The sequence below is a fragment of the Sebastes fasciatus genome, chromosome 19 (genome assembly GCF_043250625.1).
Source record: "Sebastes fasciatus isolate fSebFas1 chromosome 19, fSebFas1.pri, whole genome shotgun sequence".
Lineage (NCBI taxonomy): Eukaryota > Metazoa > Chordata > Actinopteri > Perciformes > Sebastidae > Sebastes > Sebastes fasciatus.
This window is the reverse complement of record NC_133813.1, coordinates 25,949,696-25,976,438: the sequence shown is the minus strand read 5'-3', so window position 1 is coordinate 25,976,438 and position 26,743 is coordinate 25,949,696. Positions and strand designations below refer to the sequence as shown.

The 26,743-nt window shown below is 41.7% G+C and overlaps 1 protein-coding gene across 1 annotated transcript; it reads right to left on the bottom strand.

Moving 5' to 3' along the window:
- Positions 1-11,377: 11,377 nt before the first annotated feature.
- On the bottom strand, positions 11,378-26,715 carry nop14 (NOP14 nucleolar protein homolog (yeast)). The gene is made up of 19 exons (XM_074617296.1): positions 26,519-26,715; positions 26,023-26,208; positions 23,236-23,370; positions 22,865-23,006; positions 22,294-22,442; positions 21,759-21,890; positions 21,535-21,657; positions 21,313-21,444; positions 20,864-21,188; positions 20,501-20,631; positions 20,317-20,402; positions 20,061-20,196; positions 18,790-18,891; positions 18,248-18,401; positions 17,983-18,142; positions 13,758-13,905; positions 13,546-13,664; positions 13,287-13,442; positions 11,378-11,852 (listed from the first exon to the last, which is right to left on the bottom strand). The coding sequence occupies exons 2-19, from the start codon at positions 26,206-26,208 to the stop codon at positions 11,756-11,758; spliced, it is 2,613 nt and encodes an 870-aa protein (XP_074473397.1). The 5' UTR covers positions 26,519-26,715; the 3' UTR covers positions 11,378-11,755.
- Between the last annotated feature and the right edge of the window lie 28 nt (positions 26,716-26,743).

Sequence of the window (26,743 nt, the reverse complement as noted above, 5' to 3'; positions counted from 1 at the left end):
TAAAGCCTGTGGTGTTAATGCACAGGCTGAGCAGAGTTATTAAAACAAATTCCCGAAGCCGGATCATGATCCGGATCGCCACCAAAATATAATGGATTGTTCATTGGGCCACACCCCACCCCTCTAAAACATTTCATTCAAATCCATCTCGGACTTTTGGAGTAATCCTGCTAACGGACAAACCAACAAATCAACAATCCAACGCCGGTGAAAACATAACCTCCTTCCTAGGCCTTCGGCCTTGGCGGAGGTAAAAATGTCTCAACCGGTTGGCACTTATCTATGTCACGAAATAAGAAAAAATAAAGAATGTTATTGCCCTCTAATCGAAGATGGGCAGCTCTTAAAAAAATTCCCAAAAAGATGTACAATATCATTATAGCTTATAATTCCTTACACACAAAGGAAGAATAATTCAAATTTCAGTGCGACTTTGACTCGTCTGACCACAGTTGTTGAATGTTCACACTTCTCCACAAACATATTGATAATTGTACAATATGTACAATACACCTTTAGAAATGGTTGTTGTGCAGCCGAGCACATCTCTCCATTTTATGACAGTGGCTGCCAGCTATGTGTCAAAATGGCCTCCTGACCTTGAGTCATTTGTCATCACTTTTCATATCTACTGCGCGTCTCTCTCCTTTGAAATGAAGGCCGTTACATGTTGTTAGCTTTTCCTGCATTGTTCGTCTTGTCAGTCTGGCCATCGTTTGTCCAAAGGTGAAGGAGGAGGAGAAGGAGGAGGAGGAGGAGGTAAAGGCTGTTCACAGTAGCAAACTATTTACTGCTGCGACACAAACTCAAATATGAAAAATTATTTTCCCGTCCCCTTTTCTTTTTTTGCCCTCTCCTTTTCTCTGGCAAAGATTTTGACAGTTGTTCATGTCGATTTTTGATACAGTCAGGGCCGTAGGTAGCTGCCATATAGGACGCTGAGATCATGTCTTAGGTCTATTTTTCTGGGAATTTGAGGCTTTAGCAATGAGTAGTTATATTGTATATAGCCTTACAAAACAATGAACTATTACTATACAATTAACTTTTCCAATGTGAAAAATGTTGTGGTTTTCAGACATTTCACTGATTAATTCACATGATATTTGCACCCGTGTTTTTTTTTAGATATTTCACATGTGAAATCTAAGAAAGCACATGAAAACATTTATTTTTTGGGGGGGGCAGAGCCGGTATGAGAAAAGTAAAGTGTTTTTAGAACATTAAAGCATGTAAACATGTTTTAGTAGAAACCCAAAATACAAGTATGCACCTGAAAATAAGCATGATCGGTCCTTTTTAACAAAATAAATTAAATAAAAAAAACTCACATAATTAACAAGAACCTGAGGGGCATTGGGGGAAGTTAGACTTCAGGATTAAACATCCTTTGAGTCCTTGAGTTCTTTGACCACTAGTAGCGCTGCTTCAACAAATGTACCCTGTTTTGTTACTTCTGCACATGCTCGAGGATGCAAAATGCGCAAAAAAGCTTCAAGTAAACAGTGCACAAATGTTTTATGAGAAAGGCACCGTTCAACAGGTCTGTTAGACCTCAAGGACACGTGTAGTACGTGTAGTAGATCCCTCGACCTAAATCTTTACTTTACTTGCTCCCATTAGCGCAGAAACCCTTTGTTCAAACAAGACACACTTTCTAAGAGGACCAGATGGCCTTCATGTTCACTGAAAAACACGGTTATCACTGTTCTTTTGTTGTCAGTTACATTTCCCCGTGGTATATATCTGGAAGGGATGAGTGAATTTGTGTGTAATTACCCTCCTCTCTCTCTCTCTCTCTCTCATAACATCGCTGTGAGTAGCAGGAAATGATGAGCCAATCAAATATTTCCCCAGGCGACACCAACACTTTGTTGAATGTTTGTTGTGATGCTCGATCTTCCTGCCCCCTTAATTAGCCATGAAACACGTTAAGGGATAACAGCTCAGACACACACACGTGCACACATTTCTTCCGCTGTACTTTAATTGGCTGCGAATATGAAAAGAAAAAGAAATGATTATTTTCCCGCCAATGGCAACAACTGACACCTGTACAAGCAGTTCTTTTATTGAAGCAAATCATCCCCCCCCCCTGCTGCTTTCACCCTTCATTCCTGCCATTTGATTTCATTATCAAAAGATGCTCGCAGTACTTCCCGCAAACACCCAAACACTGAATCCTCTCATCCTCGTTAGCAGTCGCGTTATTAAGGCAGTTAGATAGAAAATATTCACCCTGAGGGATAAAGACACTGATGGAGCTCCACCTGGAATGTGATCAGCTTCATTATGGAGAAGCCCCAAACTGGCAGGCGAGCACAGACAAAACAGATGGACAAACAGACACTGATGGAGAGATGGTGGACAGACTGACAAGAGATTAAATCCTGGTATTCCCAGCGAGAGATTGACGTGCAGATAGCAGCAGATTGTGCTCATTTAAACCATCGTTCCCAGGCGGCTCAGCCATTAAACGTCATTAATATTGATTTCATTTAAACAAATGTATGCCAGGTTGAGAGTCTCGTGTGCCACGTAGACACACAAACAAGAGGACGGTGGGATTAATCTCCTCATCTGGTTGTTTCACCAATTCATCAGCTAGTGGTGATATCAGGAGACAGCCAAAGGTAGAAGGAGAGGGAAATGACAATGAGATAGGGAGTGGTTGGTAGCTGAGGAGACATGACAGGAAATAGAAAACGGTCTCAACAAACACGTCTTATTGCTCGGATTTTCAGCGATGTGCAATAAAAGAGGCTGCTGTGTGTTTCACGTCCCTGAGAAGCTTTGAAACAATACAGATCGGAGGTGAGGTGTCACTTTGATTTTGCTTTGGAAGATGGTGCAGATATTGTCCTGAAAAGCGGACAAATCTTTAACTTTTGTCCAAAGTTTAATCTGATAGAAGCAAAAAAGACAAGCTGGTGTGTTTATATGAGCACACACATCTCTGCTCCAGCTCCGCTGGGTGAACAGATGGAGGCTTGATGGGTGGCGTTAAACACAAACAGCAGGAGGAGGAGGAGAAGGTGCAATAAGTGGGTTAAGGTGACGTGCGTGTGACACACATGCTGCAACGTCAGCGCACTGTGACCGCTTCCCAATTAAGGAAGGTCAGCTCAATGGCGCCGTGTAATCAAGGTGTCCTTTCAGCTATAGACGAGGAGGAGAGACGTCACGCCTCGCCTCTTTCTCAGCAGCCCCACTCACTCCAAACGACCACCGGTCACAATGATCCTTATGAGACGAGTGCCTCTTAATGTATAAAGGGACAAAGCAAGAGTGGGTTGTTTATATTCAAACTTGTGTTATATATAATACTGCATGAATTATGGCATAATGGTAGAAAATACATCCAGATGTTGTCCTGAGAGTCTGGAAGTGCATCTGTGTCTAGGGGCAACTTATGATTATTTTCATTATCAATCTTTAATGATTCTCTATTGATGTCTAAATTAAAAAAGAAATAGTGAAAAATGCCTGTGATTATTTCCAAGGTGACATCTTCAAATGTCTTTTGTTTGACCAACAGTTAAAAAACCAGAAATATTTAGCTTATTATCATGTATGACAAAAAAACGTATCAAAACCTGGAACCAGAAGATATTTTTTCTTAAAACTAAAATACCGAAATGATTATTCAACTATTAAAGGGACAGTGTGTAGGATTCGGCGTCATCTAGTGGTGTGGTTGCAGATTGCAACCAGCTGAGTACCCCTCCGCTAACTCCTCCCTTTCCAAGACTGCAGTAATGTGAGCTACTGAGTGCAAAACCGTGGTAACGCCATTGGCCTCGCTCAGAGGCCATCCTTACCATAATAACACGAAGAAGAAGAAGTCAGACGGTGGCTGGTGGTTTTGCACTCTGCGGCTCACGTTACCGTAGTTTCACAAGCGTGTCGGAGAACTACGGTGGCCTTCAGGTAACGTAAAAATGTGAAAGTCTCTCTAGAGCCAGTGTTTGGTTTGTCCGTTCTGGGCTACTGCAGAAACATGGCGGAGCAACATGGAGGACTCTATGAAGAGGACCGCTCCCTATGTAGATATGAAGGGCTCATTCTAAGATAACGAAAACACAATCCTTAGTTTCAGGTGATTACTCGTTTATGAAAACATATTTATGAATACTATATTCCATTTCCTTTGAAATAGCAGCAGATTAATCTTTTCTATTGATCAGCTTAAGCTAACCGCTTAATCGACTAATCATTGTAGTTCTATCTGTGTCTGTCTTTTTTGTTGTTTTCTTACTTACAGTAATTGCACCAGACCAGAGCACATATTAAATTCTTTAAATTTCCACATTCAACATCTTTTCTCCTATCTCACATTAAATATACAGTAACTCCCATAAGATCATGCGTATATAAAAATCAGATCATATTAAAATTTTTCCTTTGTGTCTCTTCCCAGTGTGATGAAGCCTCAGCAGGACAGGACCTGGCAGAGTCACCGGTTGATACCGACCCTGCTGATGCTACAGAGGTAAGACTCCAGTTAATAATAGTCAATAATAATAATAATAATAATAACAATAATAACTAGAATGGCCCTCGGAGAGTGTAGACCCCCCCAAAGACGACAGCAGCTAGAGGAATAAATAAACCATCTTAACGTGTCTTGTAACATTACCTCGACTGGTTAACACAGTTGTAATAGCGTCATGCCGTATGGCGACGGTAAATTCACCGCCCACCTCTTGTCCCTCTCCTCTCTCTCAGGACGACACCGATGATAACTGATCGAGAGCTTCACAGTCGAAGACCAACGATCAACAATCAATGACGAAACATTCCATGTCGCTCTGCCAAGTCCCGTTGTGCCTCGTTTAATGGAGTCTGTGCCCAACGTCTCTCTGTGTGTGTGTGTGTGTGTGTGTGTGTGTGTGTGTGTTTGTGTTGTTACGTATGTCTATACAGCAGTATATTTGTAAATGTTGTGTGTGAGTGTGTGTGTGTGTGTGTGTGTGTATACGTGTGCCTTTTACACATCAGTCCTGAAAGTGAAAAGTGTGTGTGTGTGTGTGTGTGTGTGTCTATATGTACGTTTTCTGTCACTTGTGTGGCTATATGTCAGTAACTCAACCATGGAATAACACCACTTCAAGCACCTAAGTGTCTCTATATAAATGGACAATTTACAGTGATCTGTTTCAAATGGAAGCGTAATGATAGTCTCTATTTTTGTCTGTATACCGTTAAAAACTGTTTTTTGCGGTGCGTTATGAAGTGCTGAGCTATTTGTGCATTCATATTGTATTTTTTAATTTATCACCTCTCACTGTAACAAATATATCTCACGTTGAATGGACTTTTGATGAACCAAGAGCATGTGAAACTACTCAGCTGAACGGCTGTGATATATAAATTTATTTGGAGTTAAGTGTTAAATAAAAATATGTTTAAACAAAAGGGTGTTGTCACTGAAGTTTTTGTTCATTCAGTGTCAGGACAAACATGTGCACCAATAACAGGTTCCGCCAAGAGTTATAGTAATATAAGGATTCATGATTGAACTGTTATTTTCATCAGAGGAAAACGTGTCTTTTGGCATTTGCTTTAAAGGTCCCATATTGTAAAAAAGTGAGATGTCTTTTATATTATAAAGCAGGTTTAAGTGATATATAAATACTGTTAAACTATCAAAACACTCAATCCACAGAGAAATACACACAGCCCGTAATCAGAAACTGTGCGTTTGAAACAAGCCGTTAGGATTTCTGTCCACTTGTGATGTCACAAATCTACAATATTTAGACCATTTCACAGTTGTAAACGTAAACATTCTAAATGTGTCCCAGTTTATTTCCTGTTGCAGTGTATGTGAATAACATCAGCTGACAGGAAGTAAACATGGACCCAAACTGTTTCCTAGCAGCGCAATTCCGTTGCCATTCCGTTGATATGCACTAAAACGGAATGTTTCAGACAGAGGGTAAATACTGGTATATTCAGGCAGACAGGATGAGGAAAATAATGTGTTTTTTAAACATTACAGCATGTAAACATGTTCTAGTAGAAGTACAAAATACAAGCATGAACTTGAAAATGAGCACGATATGTCCCCTTTAAAGGCAGTGATAATCCTGCCTGTAGCTACTGAACCAACCAGTGTGTTGTTACAATAGAACATGTTGGCCTTGATTATATGTGCTGCACCCAGCTGTTCAGCAGCAGCATGCTATAATGTGTGTTTAAGAGAGAAAAATATATTATGAGAACAGTAGATGTCACCTAGAAGTGGTGTAAATCATCTGAAAACTCAGAACCTGAAGATGAATTTGAGATGCAGCTCAGTACCCTGTGTCAAGTTCTTCTATAGTCATAAATCTGAAATAAACATGAATGAATTAATAAAACTAAATTGTGAAAGTGTGTAAGGGTTTAGAACATGACAATAGAAGTATATGATGGTCATCCCCATGCTCTATTATGTCTCATAAATTGTTGCAGCAATTTTTGGGTTGATACCATTTATTACACAGATTTGGTGCTAAATTAAACCATTTTTTACCACTGGAGAATTAATAAAAAATGATCAATAATCTCTCCAAAATACCACATTAAGACACCAAGACCTTGAGGAATACCATAGAAAAAGCCATGCTGTGATTTGGGATCAAAAACTTTTGATTTGTCAATCTAGCTAGGAAAGCCACCCATCCTCTGAATGCTCTAGGTCTCTAGTTTGATCCATCCGTCCTCTGAATGCTCTGGGTCTCTAGTTTGATCCATCCGTCCTCTGAATGCTCTGGGTCTCTAGTTTGATCCATCCGTCCTCCGAATGCTCTAGGTCTCTAGTTTGATCCATCCGTCCTCTGAATGCTCTGGGTCTCTAGTTTGATCCATCCGTCCTCCGAATGCTCTAGGTCTCTAGTTTGATCCACCCGTCCTCTGAATGCTCTAGGTCTCTAGTTTGATCCATCCGTCCTCTGAATGCTCTGGGTCTCTAGTTTGATCCATCCGTCCTCTGAATGCTCTAGGTCTCTAGTTTGATCCATCCGTCCTCTGAATGCTCTGGGTCTCTAGTTTGATCCATCCGTCCTCTGAATGCTCTGGGTCTCTAGTTTGATCCATCCGTCCTCTGAATGTTCTAGGTCTCTAGTTTGATCCATCCGTCCTCTGAATGCTCTAGGTCTCTAGTTTGATCCATCCATCCTCTGAATGCTCTAGGTCTCATTGTATACAGTGAGGTCAAGTTTTAAAATGAAATGTCTCCTATGGGGACTAACATCATCACACATGAATACAGTTGGGCTCATTGGATCAACAAGAGTCTCAGCTTTACAGTGATACCCAATTTATGTAATTCCATGACCAGCATGCAGAAATATTCAAACACATCATTTTAAAATAGGTGAAAATAACACATTTGTACTACATTAAAAAAAACTGCATGTTTTTTTTTTGTCCCAAACTGCATGTGATTATCATAAAGTGGACATGTCTGTGAAGGGGAGACTCGTGGGTACCCATAGAACCCATTTTTGATCACATATCTTGAGGTCAGAGGTCAAGGGACCCATTTCAAAATCAGTTTTTCCTCACCAGAATTTATCCAAACATTATTTAGCTTTCTTCCCAACAAGCTGGTGTGACATGGTAGCGATGGATTCATTAGGTTGTCTAGTTTCATATGATACCTGTATCTTCACTCTAGCTTATGTCCCCCCTGTGCTGTGATATGCTGCTCATTACACACCCATCTACGGCTGCAGGACATCTTTTTTTGAACTTTTAGTACTGTAGAGCAGGTATTTCAGTGGTTGCTAAATTTGAACAACCTTTGTGAATCACTCCACCATTTTACGTCAAGATAAGTACTCCCAGGAAAACAGAGTGAGTCATCTGATTCTCTACTTTTCACTTCCAGTTCTAACTAATGAATCCTGCAGAGGCCTGCACTTGTTCACATCCTGACTGGTTATTGTACCTGTCGACTGCCGTTTCCTGGAACATCCCTACAGACTCCAAAGTATCCGATGACTCTGTGGTGTTGTTCATGCAGAGACGGGAACTGTGTCAACAACATGATGTTTATGTTTTTGTATTTTTGCTTATTTCATGATTCAGGTATTATCTTTTAGAGGTTCCTGTGCATGTGGAGAATGGCACGGACATCTTTGGAAGAGTTCAAGCAGCAGTGGGTAGAAATGGAGCAAATATGATTGAAAAAGGTTTATTTTTATAAAACGTCACTGACAATAGTTCATGAGACAGGTAACCTGAAAAAGATCATGTGCCTCTGTATCCTCCGGTGTCCTCTGGTGCTCCTAACGGCATCTGCAAGATTTCACAGAGCGGAGGAAAATGAGCAGTCAGAGCTGATCTAGTCTGCTGTCCAGCTTCCGTCTATGAGAGCCACGAATCAATCACTCACAAACTCCGACTGACTATTTCTCTCCTCAAATGTTTTCAGAATCATCTTGTAGTGTACTGTTTAGCTGTAAAATGAGAGAGTTTGCGACCCGGCAGCCAGGTTGAGATCTGCTGAGGAAATACCAAGCACCACCCACCAGCCGGAGCACAGCCAATAGGAATGCTCTCTCTCTCTCTTTGAAGTGGCCTGTGATTGGTCAAAGTCTTCCGTCACGGGCTGAAAGATTATGGAATTTTTGCATAATGATGCCAAAAAATTGTTGCCTACTGCAGCTTTAAGGATAGGGCTGTCCTCAACCAAAGAAATTTGATTGATTGATTAGTTGATTTAATCAACAGATCTCTCCAAAAAGAATCACACAAAACCACCCCTATAAATATTGTGTTTACCAGAGATGTGGACAAAAATAGAAAGTAGCAGCGAGCACGTCTCCAAATCTTGAACAGTATTGGGTGCCAGGTAGTGGTAAGAACAGAAGAAACAAATCACCGGCGATTTGTTTCTTCTGTTCTTACTAGAGATGTGCTCATAAGTTTCTTGGAAATAAATCATTCAGCGTGAAAAAAGCATAAAAAATTACTTATCGACTAAAGAAATCTTAGTCGACTCAGACCAAAACGACCGATAAGTCGACTAACCAACTAAAAGGGGCAGCCCTGGTTAACGGGATGTAACCTTAAACCTGCAGTAGGCAGAACGTTTTTGGCATCATTGGGCAAAAATTCTATAATAACCTTTCAGCATATTGTAATTCAAGTGTTCTGAGAGAAAACTAGACTTCTGCTCCTCATCATGGCTCTGTTTTCAGGCTTTAGAAAATTGAGCCCGTGACGGGAGACTTTGACCAATCACAGGTAATTTCAGAGAGAGAGCGTTCCTATTGGCTGTGCTCCGGATAGTGGGCGGTGCTTGGTACTTCGTCAAGAGATCTCAAGTGATTGACGGCTGGCTCTCATAGACAACAGCTGGACAGCAGACTCCAGCTCGGCTCTGATTGGTTGTTTTCCTCCGGTCTGTGAAATCTTGCAGATGCCGTTAGGAGCACCGGAGGACACCGGAGGACACCGGAGGACACCGAGACACATGATTTCTTTCAGATTACCTGTCTCATGCACTGCTGTCAGGATATAGTGACCGTTATATAATCATAATTTTAATCATATTTGCTCCAATTCTACGCACTGCAGCTTTAAGTTGTACTGGAAACTCAGCACATCACATGTATGTTCACATGAATCTACTCTATTACAGTTTTGTCTGAGAGGTGAGTGGGAAACAGCAGCCGTGCATGATGATCACTTTATTTGGATTAGACTTCATGCTCTCGAGTGCTAATGTTAACTAATGACATGGCCGCTGTTGTTCTCCGGAAGACTGTCATGATCCACATTGAAGATATGTGTAAACATCCTTCAAGGCCCCATAAAACACAGAGAGAACAACAGCTGGGAGATAATGGGAGCAGCTTATTTCCAAACTAGAATTACTGCCTCGCATTTGTATGCCTCACCACCGAAATCAAATTAGTTCATCCTTGAGTCCAGGGCTGCGGTCGAAAAGTCAATCAATTACATCCCAACGCCTTTTCCTAACCACTTTTCCTCGACCTCAATGGAAAACGTCATGAAGTCAAGGAACGACGTGAAGGAGAATTCATAAGGAGTTAGGAAAAGACAACCGCGGTGTGATGAGAATCTGTCTGCTTTTACACAAAGCTCCGTAATTATGATGCGACAGTGGCGGATTTTATTGACGTGGTGAAACTACAATGTTGTGAAGATGGACTACAAAAGGGGCTGCTTCCTCCCCGTGCGTTCTTAAATAACTCTTTCAGTGCTGAGCTGCTTCACCTGCGGTGTGTTAAAGAGAGATACCACAGATCCTCCTGCTGCTGGAACACTCTATCAACATATAATAAAGATCATCAGACCTAACGTGGACAACCAGTGAAAAATATCACTACATTACCAAGGTTGGAACTGAAATAAAAAAGGAATAACCTACAGGCTACCACAAAGTTTATATGATAAATATTGAGTTCTTTTTTGAGTCATGGTGAAGGAGTAGAACCATTTAATGTATATTTCTTCCTTTTCGGACGTAATATTTATTGATGTATTGATTATTTGTTTACTGTTCATTTTATTAGTTATTCTTGTTTTTGACTTATTTGTTACTTGTTCGAAATAAATAAATAGAAATAAAGTGAAACAACTCATATTTATCAACATGAATCCCAATAAGTATATGACTGTATGAAAATATTATGCAAGATAAGCATGGCGTTTCCGAGATATCACGAGAATGGGATGGACCTGAGGTCACAGTGACCTTGACATTTGACCACCAAAATCTAATAAACTCATCCTTGAGTCCAGGTGGACGTTTGTGCCAAATTTGAAGAAATTCCCTCAAGGCGTTCCTGAGAAATTGCGTTCACAAGAATGGTCCGGACGCACGGATGAACTTACGTGCAGATGGACAACCCGAAAACATGATGCCTCTGGCCACGGCTGTTGCCGGCGCGGAGGCATAAGAAGCTTTTCCCAACAGGCGTGGACACTCCGATTTTCAGGGCACCACAATGGAAGTGTGAACAGACGGAGATGGACCGGCAGCGTGCCGACAAGAAGAAGGCGGAATAATGCAGGAGTTGAATGTCGTTCTTTGTTTAGGGGCAGGTTTAACCCTTCTCTGTATGACCACTTCCTTCTCCTCATTTCATTCAGGACTTCAAAATATATATCGCCATCTCTATCTCACTATCTCTCCTCACACAACCCTGCTGTATTTCAGAGAACCCTGTGTGGCTGTGGTTTCATTCTCATTTAAAACATAGTAAAGTCAAACTCCCTCTAAAGACGCCCACTGTCAGTTCTATTACATCAAATGTTTGACTTTTTACATTCTCATCATGGTGGGGATAACACTGAATCTTACTTTAGTGAGCTTGACTGGAAACACATTTATTGTCGATGGAAAGCAAGAGAACAGAGAGATACGGTCATTTATTTGTTTCTGTATTTAAGCACATTTATAGTGATGGATTCTGGTGGTAAAAACAGAGAATGCAAACCAACTATTTACTGCTGTGTTGACTGACACCTCCAACAACAGTATCCGATGGTCGCATCAAACGCCTACATCATAATATTTGACAACTTAGTGTGACAGCTATTTGTCAAACGCTATAAAATGTGTGCTGCGACAAGAAAAGTTGAATTTGTCTCGCGATTAAAAAAAGTCCATGAAGTACAAAACCCCAGTTCCACAAACGTGTTCAGGCTGTTATCCACACCTGGAGTGGAGGGGGAAATATCCATTTGACAGGGAACAGATGATGGGAGAGAAGCGATGAGATTCTGTATTTCACTTCCTCTTCCTCCTCTTCAGGGCCTTCCACTCTCCCTCCTGAGTGGCCAAGCTGCCAAAGAGCTCCCTCACTTTCCTCTTTCTCTCTGAATCTCTGAAACACACAACATGTAACAAGTTAGACACAGAAACTTTTCCTGCTGGTGCAGAAACTTACTGGTTTGGACTCTAATATTGTGGGATGGATTTTGGACTTCCTCACTAACCGGACTCAGAGAATGAGAGTGAATGAACATCTATCCGGACTGTCCAGAACATCAACTGACCAGTATCGGGTATGGGGTCCGATACTGTGCTCATGTACTCGTACTCGCAAAACGGCTCCGATACAACGGCACCAATACCACTTTACAGCAGCACGACGTAAACCTCTCGTCACCATCTTTCGTGTCCTCACGCTCTACCTCCCTGACGGTGCGGGCGAAACGGGCCGGTGGTGCGCCCGACCCCTGGCGCACGTCGGCCCTCACTTTCATTACGCCACGGGGTTTTGCTTACACCCTCTGACTCACGCGTGCGTTTGACACCTTGGTCCGTGTTTCAAGACGGGTCGGGTGGGTTGCCGACAACGCCACAGACCCCTGGCGTCTTTTACATGGGCTGCGGCACGAGGCAGTCGGGGCGCACTGAGGACAGTCCGCCCCGGTCGATAGTCGCACCGGAAGCAGGGAGCCCCGTCACGGTGCAGGGAGGTCCGGGCAAGGAGCGCTGTAAAGATGCGGCCGCGAGCCATCTTCGCCCGAGCCTTTCCAGGCCGACCTAGAACCAGTCGCGGCGCACCGCCTCGTATGCGGGACTCCCCAGCCTGCCGTGTGTCGCTCACACCCTCCAGCTGGCTGTTAACGAGGGTCTTTTGGCACAGAGAAGTACTCGTATCGGTGCTCGGTATTGGCGAGTACCGAAATGTAAGTAAAAAGTGGTATCGGTGAATCCCTAGTGAAGTGTCTCATGGTCCCGCTTTTAACTATGTTTTGAACGTGACAAAAACTAAGCTCGAACAGAAAAACTCATTAACGAGGGTTAAAATCAAAATCAGCAGCAAAATCATCGGCACTCAGCAGAAAGGTCTGTCTGAGCTGTACAACAAACAGCTGATAAAGAAAGCAGAATACCCCCCCTCCACCCACTGCATTCAGAATTTATGCCCTCTGGTTCCCGCCTCAGACAACCATCAGTCAAAACTAACCGATATAAATTGTCTTTCATACCCTCGGCCATTTCACTTCTCAACTCTGTGAAGTACAGGTAGCATCAGCACTTCCACCCAGGCCTGTTCTTTACTTCTTTTCACTAACTAATATGGTAATATTGGAACTCTTATAACATTTTTGTACTTTAAGGTTTCACCTTTTTTACCCCTGTATTTAAGTGTTTTTTTAGTATGTGTTGATGTATGTGTATATCATCTATGTGATGAGCTGTTATTGGTGCTGCTGCGGTAAAAACCAATTGCCCCTCTGGGATAAATAAAGGTCTTGAACCTGAACTTTTAGGTTCATTTCCACGTGGCAATGTATTTCATCCGTACCTGTCCATGACCTCGTTGAGCTTCTCTCTGGCGAGGAATCGCGTGTCCTTCCTGATCTCCCTCAGAGCGCCCTTGAACTCCTTCTTGTACTTGTGCTTCAGTCGCTCCTTCTCTCTCTCCTCTCTGGTGCTGCCACGTTTCTTTCCATAATCCAACCTGACAAATATTAAAGAAGAAGTATTTCAAACAGATGCACTAACAGCAAAGTGTGCATGCTTTTACCTCAGCTTCTGCAATTCATTTAGACAAGACCACTTACACTTCAACAATCTTTGGTGTGAGCAGCTTCAGAGGAATCGGCTTCTTCTTCTCTAAAACCAGCCGACTGCGAGTCACGGGAGCGCTGCTGATGGTCTCCAGGATCTCACTGTGAAGCTCCTGCAACAAAACAACAAACATTAGAATTAATAAGATACTTTGAGAGAGAAAAAGAGAGACATTCTGCTGTATCAAAGCCTCTTTGGCACCGACCTGTAAAAGCTCTGGTAATGTTTGGGCTGAGAGATGTTTGGAAAGCAGCGTTCTGATTGGCTGGAAGATGCATGTGAAGGACACGAGGTCTTTGTAGAGCAGGCAGCACCACTTCACCAGGTCCAGGCAAGTAGACAGACACATCAACCTGCAGAGAGGTTTACAGAAACATGGATGAACATATCAGTTTTACAGTTTGATATTTGCCTCATGATTATCAGCCTCTGTTCACCTGACCCGACTCCTCACTGTTACCATCTACTCTTACTGAGGTCCTTTCTGCCGGAGCAGCCAAAAATAAAATACCCCACTGAACCGCTATGTAAAGATGTGTATGTGTGTATGTTAGTATATGTGGGGATACATTTAGAGGCCCTAGAGCAGGGGTCAGCAACCTTTACTATCAAAAGAGCCATTTTAAGCAAAAAAAAATAAATAAATCTGTCTGGAGCCATAAAACATCTGATCATTGTGATGAAGGTAACACAGTTTATAGTCTAAGTATATAGTATAGAAGTCTAATGCAGTGAGGGCCAAAGAGCAAATGTACTACGGAGTATTAGGGCCACATTGAGGGATAAAACATCTGAGATTTACATAATAAAGTCATAACTTTACCAGATAAAAAGTCGTAATATTACAAGAATAAAGACAGTTTTCAATTTCAGATATCCACAATTGCATTTTTGAATTCTTACTAGGAAAAACTCACATTTCAGATATTTACAATCCAATTGTTACTAGTCATAACTTCAGTAAGCCATTTTAGCATATTATTATCTTTGTTTGTTTCTAGTCATTATTCTAATTTTAGAGATCTGATATTGCATTTTTACTAGTCAAAATGTATTTTGGATATTCAAAATGACATGGATATCTGGAACGGTTTTTCATTTGGGATATCTGAAATTAAAGTTATAACTAGTAACAACTGGGAGATTTATATTGCAGATATCCAGAATGTTCATTCTAGATATCGAAATTGTGGGCATTGCAAAAGGGTCATTTGTCCTAGAAAGAACGTCACTGTGGAAATTTGAAATTTCAAAAACTTCCTTTTGACTCGGAAGAATTGAATTACAGATATCTGCGAGATATAATCCAGTGTAGCTATTAAATGTTAAAACAGTTTGTAATATTCCGCTACTCTATCTAGTTATCTACAAGAGCCGTTTTCTCTCTATTACTGCATGAGCTCAATGACGTTCTGTGTCCAAATACATGAAGTCATCCATACACATTTAGACACACTATGGCCTTCATGCAGTGTTCACTCCCTCTGACCTTTCCCTCCCCAGATGCTAGATCACTCTGGCAGTAATAACCACAGCACACACAGCTGCTGCTGGTGTGGTGCATGTGACACTGTTAAGGCCTGAAGGAACGCAGAAATTAGAACATGACCGGGAGCCCGGGTGTGAGGAGCAACGGCGCTCTGTTCATAACAGCGATTATTACGTTATGATTTACAGAGTAGGTATTTAGGTTGCAGCAAGCAACTGTCTGAGTCATTAAGAATAAACATACTGGTGTGAATTTATTTTATTAATTTATTTTGATTATTTTTTTAATTCATTTTTGTAACAATTTAATTTTTTTTTCTGCTCCCTTATTTTTTTAATACTTTTCAATTTACAGTTACTATCTGTTATTATACTATAATGGTTATTATTTTACTAATTTATTTTAATTATTATTGTTATTATTTTTTATAATATAATTTATTTTAATGTATTATAATCCTTATTATATTTTTTATTATGATTATTATTGTTGTTATTATTATTATTTTATTTTTCAATTTATAGTTACTATCTGTTATTATACTATAATGGTTATTATTTTATTTGTTATGGTTTACGTTGTTGTAGTCATTTTTCTAAAGGAAACATTAAAAAGCATGATTCAAAAATAATTTAAATACTGTATATATAATAAACAACTGCTACTTTCAACAAAAAAATTGATAAATTACAGACAAAAAATGCTTAATGATTTTGAATTTCTAATCTTTGTAACTGATATTAGATACATAGACGATTAAATCAGGGTTTGTTCTTTGTGACTAACAGGTTTATTTGTTTTTCTTTATAGAAAATAAAAGAAATTGAATTAATTTCTCTGCAACATAACCATAGCGTTTGAGTCTGGGTCAGAGTGGTTTTATGGCTTGTTATGAGTATTCATTTTTAGTTGAGCACAAATATAAATGTATATTCTCACAAACCGTGCACAATCATGGTCGGCTGAAGCCCGTTTACAAGCCTTGCTTTGTGCCCACACACCAGCTGCTGTGTGAAAACCACGCTGGCGACTCATCCCAGTGGATGTATCAGCTCTGAGCCACACAGTCTGTACAGGTAAACACAGTATGACGGCTCATCTTAGCTTTTCATATCCGTACATTAACGAAGACCCTCGTCAAACATTGATTCCTTATCATCAGCACCACATGACATTCAAATTTGTTTATAAAATGTTGTAAAGCAGCTGGTCCATCTATACCAGTACCTGTGTGTGTGCTTCCATTTGGGTATTTTTTGTTGTTGTAATATTTTTTCACTTATATAAAAGGTCATTAAATCAGTCTAACGTCATGTATTGCCGTTTCATTTTTTTGGTGGTCATATTGTGGTCTAAACTGAACACGAGAATCTGTGTGAAGACGAAATGTGTTCTCACACTTCCTCTCCCTCCCTCTCTTCCTACTGGGCCTATAATTGTCTCCAGACAAATGTTCACTCCTGTTATTACATGCTGTTGTTACATACTCTACTCTGAATGGCCAATTAAGGCATTCTGAGATCTGTGGCATCTGAATGCCACGTCTCTGGGGGGTCAGCTGTATATACAGAGGGCAACATCTGGGGGGGAGGGGGGGTTGGCTTTAATTTAGAAATCATTTTGAAACAGTGAACAATAAAACCAGGGGCTGTAATTAAATTTAACAGCATTCTTTTTCTTTAAAATCTTTCTGATAAGCTTGGATAGGTTTACATTTCTTCTCAATTATTGTTACAATTACTCACATGCCCATATTACATTGAAAGATGTATTAAACGTGCAGTAGGTGGAATGTTTTTGGCATCATTGGGCAAAAATCCCATAATAACCTTTCAGCATATTGTAATTCAAGTGTTCTGAGAGATAACTAGACTTCTGCTCCTCCTCATGGCTCTGTTTTCTGGCTTTAAAAAAATCTATCCCGTGACGGGAGACTTTGACCAATCACAGGTCATTTCAGAGAGAGAGCGTTCCTATTGGCTGTGCTCCGGCTGGTGGGCGGTGCTTGGTATTTCCTCAACTTGATCTCAACATGGCTGCTGGGTCACAAACTTTCTCTTTTTACAACTAAACAGTACACTACAAGATGATTCTGAAGACATTTGAGGAGAGAAATAGGCATTACAGTAACAGAATATCGATTCATATTTGATCAGCGCTGCCTAGTTTGACCGTTTGGTCGGAGTACGCGAATGATTGACTCGTGGCTCTCATAGACGGCAGCTGGACAGCAGACCTCAGATCAGCTCGTACGGCTTTTTTTCCTTCGGTCTGTGAAATCTTGCAGATGCCATTAGGAGCACCGGAGGACACAGAGGAACATGATTTTTTTCAGATGACCTGTCTCATGCACTACTGTCAGGATATAGTGACCGTTTCATAAAAATAACTTTTTTTAAATCATATTTGTTCCATTCCTACCCACTGCAGCTTTAAGCTTGATTTATGCTTGCTGCATCTGCAAGGTTCGCAAGTGTCCGCATGGCCAAAGTGACGTCATACCATCAGGCATGGCCCTTCCAGGTTTTCGCCAGTCCGCGCACATTGAAATGTTTCTAACTACGCAGACATGGATGGACGGACAAAAGGGAGAACTTTGAGGAGCTTTGAGAATGTCTGTTTGAGGTGAGTAATGATTCAAACATCACTCATAAGCAAAATGACTTGACGAGCTGTTAAAGGTGCTAAATGCGAGACAGGGAGCATTTCAATTGCCTCCACAAGGCTCTCAACATGGCGGCAGCGGCAGAGCCGGCGGCTCACAGTTAACGGTGCTCAAAGAGCTAACGGCGTGCTTTTCTATGTTGTAGTAGCAAATTGTAAAATAGATTATCTATTATGAAAGTCAACAACGATAGAAATACCATCAAATGAGTCAAACGAATGGTTTAGAGGTTTGACCGGCTTCTTTCCCTTCAGGTGTATCCCCCTCCCCTCCTACCTGTGGTGATCTCTGTCGAGGTCACTTCTGAGTTCCATGTGTTGGGTCACAGACAGTGGAAGGCTTTTCTTGCTCCAGCTCCTGCAGGACTCGGAGTCTGACAACACCAGCAGATCACTGCACTTCCCTGATGGCCTAAAGGGCGGCACCACAGTGTAACCTGCAACACAACATCAAATTCTGTGTCACCTTACGAATGCTGGTACCAAAGACGCGTGATAGATTTGTGGAAAATGTGTTGTTAATCATTTGAGTGTGCAGCCACCTAGAGAGGTCTTGTCCTGCACGGCCAGATGCAGCGTTCCGGTCAGGAAGTTGATGAGCTCAGGCAGGAAGCGCTTTGAAAAGGAGACGTACTCCACCGCCAGACAGCACAGCACTAAACCTGACGTCACGTCCTGTAACGACCTCACCGGACACTAAGGATGTATAAACACACAGGTATGATCGTGGCATTAGTGCTGAAAACTAAACAGCCTTTCATCATGCATTGATTTGATGCCATTTAAGGAGGAGATTCACTTCAACATTAAACACTGAGTGTCTCAGCTGCAGCAGTGGAAAGAAAACAACAGTTGTAGCTTTAGACAGCTGTTGTGACCTGGAAAACTCATAATGAATAATTGAAAATGTTTGAGGTGTATATATGGAAAGCCTTTTCCACACAAATCAACACAAAAAAAATGATGAGGAGGAGGGCTGGATTCAAACAGAATGAGAAATGGTGAAATCCCATTCGAGGCAGGAAGGCGAGAACAGTACTCTAACGACACAGACAATAGCAAACCCATTGAACACTGAGTGTACCTTAGTGAGAGCCTGGCTGATGTAAAGCAGAGCGGGAGTAGTAACTGGGTGTCTGAAGTCTGAAGTAGGAAACAGCAGGGCTGTCACCTTCAGGTAGATGAGCTGGAAACACAAAAACAAACAGCTGCATTTGTCATAAACAGAGGAGAGAATGAGGAACAAATCATTTGATACCAAGAGAAAGGGCATCCCTTCACCTTCTTTATTATTATTTCATCTGTATTTTTATTTACAGTTAATATTCTCCTTGAAAGACAAGAATCGAACATCAATCAAAGATAAATCAGAGCAAGAGGACGTAACGTTTCAAGCTGAGGTTAGAATGGATATACAAGAATCTGGGGAAGTACTGGACGTAAATGAGTCGCCATTACCGCGGTGGCATCTCCCTACAATACGTGCCCGTTTGAATGCAAGCTGTCCTAATAATTGTACAATTTCCTACTTTTACCTTTACTTTCTATGTAACGTTACTTTCTAGGAGATCAGGAAGAACCTGAGCAGTTCTCAGCTGCCTAACGTCAGCCTGACACGGTGAAACAAATAACGTCAGCTAAGTTAACAACGACGTCTACCGTTAGTGGGCTAAAGGCACTGTCTAGGGGAGGCGGTGGCTCCACAGAATAAATCAACTCAATCAACCAACTGTGGCGCTATTGTGAAATATAACGTTAGTTGCTGTAACTAAAACATCATTCAGTCGGTATCACATACAAAGTGTCTGCTAACGGTGTTGACTGGTGACTCTCAGACGAACGGGTCGTAGTTGCTCGTATTGACGGCAGCTGTGTCCTCGTGAAAGCCTTCCATTTTACTTTTGTACTTTTTTTAAATACATATTCATCTGTGTTTATCATCTTAGATGATAAACTTTTTTAGAACTGCTTTTAATGTGTGATTATGTGTTTTATATATTATCTTGTTTTTATTTATGATCATTTTAACTGTGTAAAGTTTCTTTGAGTTTCTTGAAAAGCGCTATATAAATAACATTTATTATTATTATAATTATTATTTTTATGACAACCATTCATGTAAGTTACAACAATCAACCCTGTGCGCTTTCGGCTGAAAGCCCCCAGTCAGTGCTGTTAGCAAACAGTAGAGTCACTATGACTTGCCATCGCAGTAATGGCGGTGGCGCTAGATGGTGGAACACACAAAGCGGTCGCCGGATTTTGTCTATAGGCCAGTTCAGTGACATTTAAAACCTCTAAAAAGCTCAATCCACCCTGATGGAACATACAGTATTCACAGCAAATAACCCATACCATGTCCAGTGCTGGGAAAGGAACATGTCCTTTGACCTCAAGCGCCTCCTCCGTGCTGTGACCGGCGTCTCTGAGGATGCTCTGCATCGCCTTACGGGCTGCTTCCGGAAACATCTGACACAAAGTGTACAGCTCTCTACAGAAAGAGAGAGAGAGAAGAGAGAGAAACAACAATGCAGGAATGATCAGATACATTTCGTTTCGAGGACGAAATATTTGAATCGAGAGGCAAACTTGAGGCACTTTTTGAACTCACGGTATGAGTTTATCTACGGTGGTGAGTTCAGGTGGACTCCTGCTGGCCAGTTCTCCGACGTACTCCAACAGAAAGCCAAACAGTTTCTGAGACAAACAGAGATAATGCTGTAAGTTCAAACGGCACTGAACGCAACCTAAAACTGGCTGCAGACACTCATTTAGCCTCCTGCTCTGTATCGTACCTGCAGTTTGAGCTTATTGCCTACAGCCAAACTAGCGTGGTTGCTTTTCTGAGTCCTGGCCACGATGAGGCGCTGGTTGTCGGGGGTGTGGCCGTGGAGCAAAGCTTTCAGGTCGCTGTAGCTCTCTGGAGCTACGAAAGGAAGAAGATACGCAGAATATAAGTGAAACAGGTTATTAAAACGGGAGAATGGTGATGATACTCATCTCGGCAAAGTCTCAGATGAACCAAAGTCAACCCCGATAGAAAAGACAAGTTAAGAAATGTACCTAAAAATTAAAGTTTCTTTTTTTCTTTCTTTTGTAAAATCAAATTGAGGTGTGATTTGAGGTAGTTTTGGTCATTTGTTTGTGTGTGTAGTTACCAATAAATGTGTATGGGAGCTCTGCTTTAGCTGCCTCCTGCTGGGCCTTCACCTCCTCTTCACTCAGACTCGGTTTGGCACTGCTCTCTTCATCCTCCTGTTTTCCCTCCTCATCCCCACTTTCTTGCTCTGACTCCAGGTCCGAGTGACCATCTTCTTCTTCTTCTTCTTCTTCTTCTTCTTCACTACTGCCCTCCTCCTCCTCTTCATCTCCATCTCCATCTTCCTCCTCTGCCTCTGATTCCTCCTCCTCTCCACTCTCTCCCTCTTCTTCATCTTCATCTTTATCTCCTTCAGACTCCTCTCCAATGTTCCATTTTCCGTCCTGGACACACAGAAGAAATGCCAATTAAGCACGTTCTGTATTAACATAATACAGTAAATCAACAAAAAGAATATTCCAGAAATGAACCAGTTCTTAATACATAAACCCTTCGTATTGCTCTCACCTGATAAGACAGGGTCTTCTGGTCGTCCTTATCCAGGATGAAGCCGTCGTTGAGGTCATCGGCAGACATGTGAATCTGACTCTGTGAACTCTCCCTGACTTCATCTCCCATCATCCTCCTCAGACGGTCAGCCTGGGGGAAAAACAGAGTATGTTGATAATGACGAGAAGTTGTTGGCATTGAGGTGAAAGTATTCAGCTACCCTCTGCGCTGTGAACATACCTCTAGTTTCTGCAGCTTCTCCCTCTCCTCCCTGGCGAGCTCCTCCGGGGTTTTCAGCTTCTCCGAGGGCGCAGCCTTCATCTCGAAGACCAGCTCTCTGACCATCATGTCATACTGCTCCAGCTGGAAGCAGAGAAAGAGAGAGAGAGAGAGAGAACCACTGATGAATGAAAGCACACAGCAGGGGGGAACAACCTTTAGTTCAGTGATTGGTGTGATCCTACCTTGGGCTTCTCCTCCTCAGGACGTTCACCTTTGGGTATCTTTGTCACCATCAGAGACTGAATGCTCTTCCACTCCTGATCCAGCTTCTCAGTCAGCTCCTGTGACTCCTCTTTCTGCACCTGACGTTCCCGCTGGAAAAGTAAAACACAAAATTTAAGAAAACTCAGAAGTTAATCATCTGGACCACAATCAACCCGTAAAAAAGCCAACATCCTTTCAGGATAAGGCTGGCGATATTTTTGTTATTTAGTTATCTTGTGAAATATAACGTTAGTTGCTCTAACTAAGGCAACTAGTGACCACAAAGAAAACATCATTGGGTCGGTATCACATACGGAGTGTCTGCTAACGGCGTTGACTGGTGACTCTCGGCCCAACGTGTCGTGGTTGCTCGTAGTGACGGCAGCCGTGTCCTCGTAAAAGCCTTCCATTTTACTTAAATCAATTTTAAATACATACTCATCTGTGTATATTGGTGTTTAACAGGGTGAGTGTAGAACCAAATTAATCAACAGGATTGTGTAACTGGCTCACCTTCTCCTGCTTAGACTTCTGGATGAGCTCTTCAATCAGCTCCTGTCTGGACTTGGCCCTGTGGCTTCCTTCCCCCTCCTCCTGCTCTCCTGATGTTCTCCTTCTGAGGAGGCCCCCTCCTCCTCCAAAGTGGGAGGCGGTAAGCTCAGCTAGATGAGAAAGAGGTATAGCGTCACCATACAGTTGGGTTTTCCACCAAAAATCCCCCCCCCACAGCTTTGTTGAATACTCGATTCTGATTGGTCAATCACAGCGTTCTACGGTCTGTTATTTCCTTATAGCAGACCGTTGCTATGTATAATAGACCGTTGCTATGGATGCAGTTCTGATGTCGGACTCTGGAGGACCGTTTTTGTGTCACATTATTGATTTCTTCAGTAAATATCCGTGTATTAAGCGGGATAATGTACAGCTAGCGGGTCATTGTTGTGAAATAAACCCCTTCAGGGCGATGAGAGACCCCTCCGCTTCGCCCTGTCGGGGGAAATTTCACAACAATGACCGACTCGCTGTACATTATCCCTTACTTAACTTTCCGTTCATTTGGTGTTCGGACAACAGCAGCACTCACCTGATAAAAGACCCCTCTCCTCTGTTTCATCGTCGCTATTCACAATGTCGTTGAATTTCTCCATTTCAGCCAGCGACTGGCCGTAATGAGTCAGCTCCTCCTCCTCGTTCAGATTGAACATGTCCTTCTTATCGTGGGCACGCTGGATGGTAAAGCACAGTTTGGTTGGAGCGTTTTGTTTACACACTGAGATTTGTTGACATTTTTGAGTAACAAATGATTCATGTAAAATTCCAGAAGGTCTTAGATAGTGATATTAGTAAATCGGTTTTCATATCTGTCTGAATGCTAGGTTTATTTAGTTGAAAGGTGACCTCTATCTCATGACCTGATGTCCAGTGCGTCCTAATACAAATCATTACATCACTGACCTGTCTCTCCATCGCGAACCTCTTCAGGATTTTGTCTTCTGGTGCCATCTTGGTGTCGTACTCCCCAAAGCGTCTGTCAACGAATTTGCTGGACTTGCCCTTCTGTTTGTATTCCTTCAGGAGGGTTTCTTTTCTCTAACAGATCAAAAATCAAGAATAGAATATGATTTATGTTCACTCAGGAAAACACAAACACACACAAAGCTCCAACACGCTACAAAAACATTGATTCTTTACTAGAGTTACAGATTTGTTCCCTCTGAGTTGTGTCAATGTTTCACTGATCGATATAAAGTAAGATTTAACAAAGTGTGCAGATTCTACTTTTATCCTCACTTTAACTTCTTCTTAGTTCTGTTCATGTTCTTACAACATTCTCAGTCTCTCCTGCAGAGAATCCCTCCCTCAGCGTGATACTGTGAGCACCAGGCTTCACGGCACAGATAGTGTTGAATGGATGAAGAGCTGTGACCCACTTCTGCCAGATACACAGTACAATCTTTTATTCTTTATTTCATCAGACGGCAGAATCTTTTATGTTTCATTCCGCCGTCCTTTTCTTTATTCTGCTGTATGTACATTTTCCACTTCTACTGTACTACTATGTCTACTTCAATGTTCAGTGATCCAAAATCATCGATGCGAAGTGAATACATAACGTCATCTTTAAGACAGACCTTTAATTTTTATTCTTTTTATTAAAAAGAATAGATTGTTTTTCCATTTAAATGTCTGGAGGAGCCCAGTAATAAAATTGTCAAATCATATTTTTGTTGTTTTTTGTGAGTTGATATAAACGGAAACTGATTGTGTTAAATGGGCAAACGATATCGTCTCATATCAATCGCATGCCCCTGAATTGAATCAAATCGTATCGTGGCAGACTATCGTGATGTCAGCAAATGTTGTATTGTTGTCCAGAGAATCGACATAATATCATATCGTGATGAAACCTGTGATATAGACCCCTAATGGCTTCTATTTGCAGCAGCAGTTTCCTGTGTGTTTTGTCAAAGAACCAGACATCATTTTCACAAAACATCCTAAGGTTAATAAGTAGCTGCTGACGGGCCGAAATAGGGGGAACTCATAAAAGGGGGCGAGTCACTCTTCAGTTTAGGACTCCAGCGTTTTCGGTCTAACAGTGATTCCAATGTGCACCTCATCACTTCAGCCTTTTGTAAAATTACAGATTATGAACTTTCGAAAACACGATTTAATGACAGTTGAGTTCATAAGGATGATAACCTCATGACCGATGAGATTGTCGTACAGTAAAGGACCGAGGTTGTTGTATTCTGTACAGAATGTAAAGCCCCCTGAGGCTAATTTGTGATAATGGGCTATACAAATAAAATTGATTTGACAAACCAAAAATGTGCACCTCAGACACTGCTTAGTTCATAAAGTGTAAATTAAATAATCACCAACTGCAATAAATACATAAATAAAGTTGATTTCATTGCAATAACTGGATTTAAACTGGTAATATATGTAGAATAACTACATCATCAAAAGATGAAGATTTGTTGGGTCCACTGGAACGTGTCACAGTACTAACATGTAGATTTTGTTTGATATTATCTATTAAACAAATCAATATTTTACTTTGCTTTATGTATGAAATCTGTCCATATATAGAATGAACACAAATCATTTGTGACTGAAATATATTCCTCTAATAAAATGTGCCCCTGTGTATTGATGAATTTGTTATTTCATATTCACTGACGCAACCTGTTCTCCTGTTAACCGATCACTGTAGACATAGTGAGTAAACTCATCCAACAACTTCACCATATTGTCATTTTGATTAAAAATATAAAGTTGTACTATTTGTACTGAAAAGCAGCAAATGTTTAAAGAGCCCATTATGATCCTTTTATATGACCGTATGAGAGATTGTTATAAGGTTGCCTATGAGTGCACTAGCACGCAGAGTCAACAGGTCCATTTCATGATATCAGTCACCATCAACGGCACAGCGGTGGAGAGGGTGGACACCTTTAAATACCTGGGTGTCAACATCCATAAGGACTTGACATGGGCCACCCACACCACCGCTGTAGTCAGGAAGGCCCAGCAGAGACTGTACGCTCTGAGGCGACTCAAGACTTTTAGACTGAAAGCACAAATCCTCAGGGACTTCTAATGGGGCCCCATAGAGAGCCCCCTGACAGGCTGCTTCACCACCTGGTACGGCAACTGCACCAACGTGGACCGTAAGGCGCTGGGACGGGTGGTGTGCTCGGCCCAACACATCACCGGGTGCGAGCTGCCCAGCCTGCAGGAGCTTTACACCCAGCGGTGCCTCAGGAAGCCCCTGAGTGTCATTAAGGACACCACACCCCCACAACAGCCTGTTCTCCCTCCTGCCCTCTGGTAGAAGATACAGGACCCCCAGGACTCTCACCAGCAGACTGAGGAACAGTTGTTTCCCCCAGGCCTTCAGACTCTTGAATAGATAATTCATACGACACCTTCTCACACAATAATATATCTTATACTGTATATGTTCTTAATATATATGTTCTTAATACGCCTGTATATATTCTATATATGCCCTTGTACAAAGTATTTCCTTTTATAATTGAAATATAACTTATTATTTCAATGGAGCTTCTCAGCCAAAGGTATTTCACACGATTGCACCTGTATAACCGGCGTGACAAACATCTTGAATCTTGAATCTTGAATGTAGTTGAATTGTTCTGTTATTACTTGCAGAGGGAGAAGTTGGTGCTGGTCAGTCAGGGAAGAAGGTAACAACCTGAGATTTGGTCTTACCTTATTAATGGCTTTGGATCGAGACACACCAGGGAGACCCACATCATGCTTGCTTTTCCTCCCCAGAATATCAAACTTCTTCCTGTTGATCTTCACCTCAAAGGGGTTGTTCTTGATCTCAGTGGAGGTCTTGGTTTTGCGGACCTTGTCGGCCAGGCTCTTCTTCATCGGTGTCTTCTTCCCCATCTGTAGTTAACACAGTGGACTGATTGAGCTAAACAACACAGACTCTGATCATCTGGCTACCTCCACCTCAGAGACTCGGTGAGTCTTTGAAGGTTAACATTGACGTGAATGAGTGACTTTAATATACTCATGGAAGCCAAGGTATAACATGCAATAAAAACGATGCTTATATGACTTTAGGCAAACAGTGGAGCAGCTTTACAGCCAGCTAGCTTCACTGGGAGCCGTCAGCAGGATGTAAACACACTGACATGCTTACACATGCTAACACCATGCTAACACCATGCTAACACACAGAGGGAGACTTTACCTTCAGGCCGCGTCGAGTTATTGAATCCAGGCGGAAGAAAACATCAGACACTAAAGCTCTGACAACTCTCAATCTAATAAATAACACTTTAATGTTTGACTATCCACGTTGTTTCACTGGTTCTCATCTCCAGCGTGCACCAGTCTGAGGTCAAAGGTGAAGACAAAGAAGCTGACAGGAGCTACTTCCGGTGTGAGATTCCCTCACAGCGCCCCTAGCGGTCAC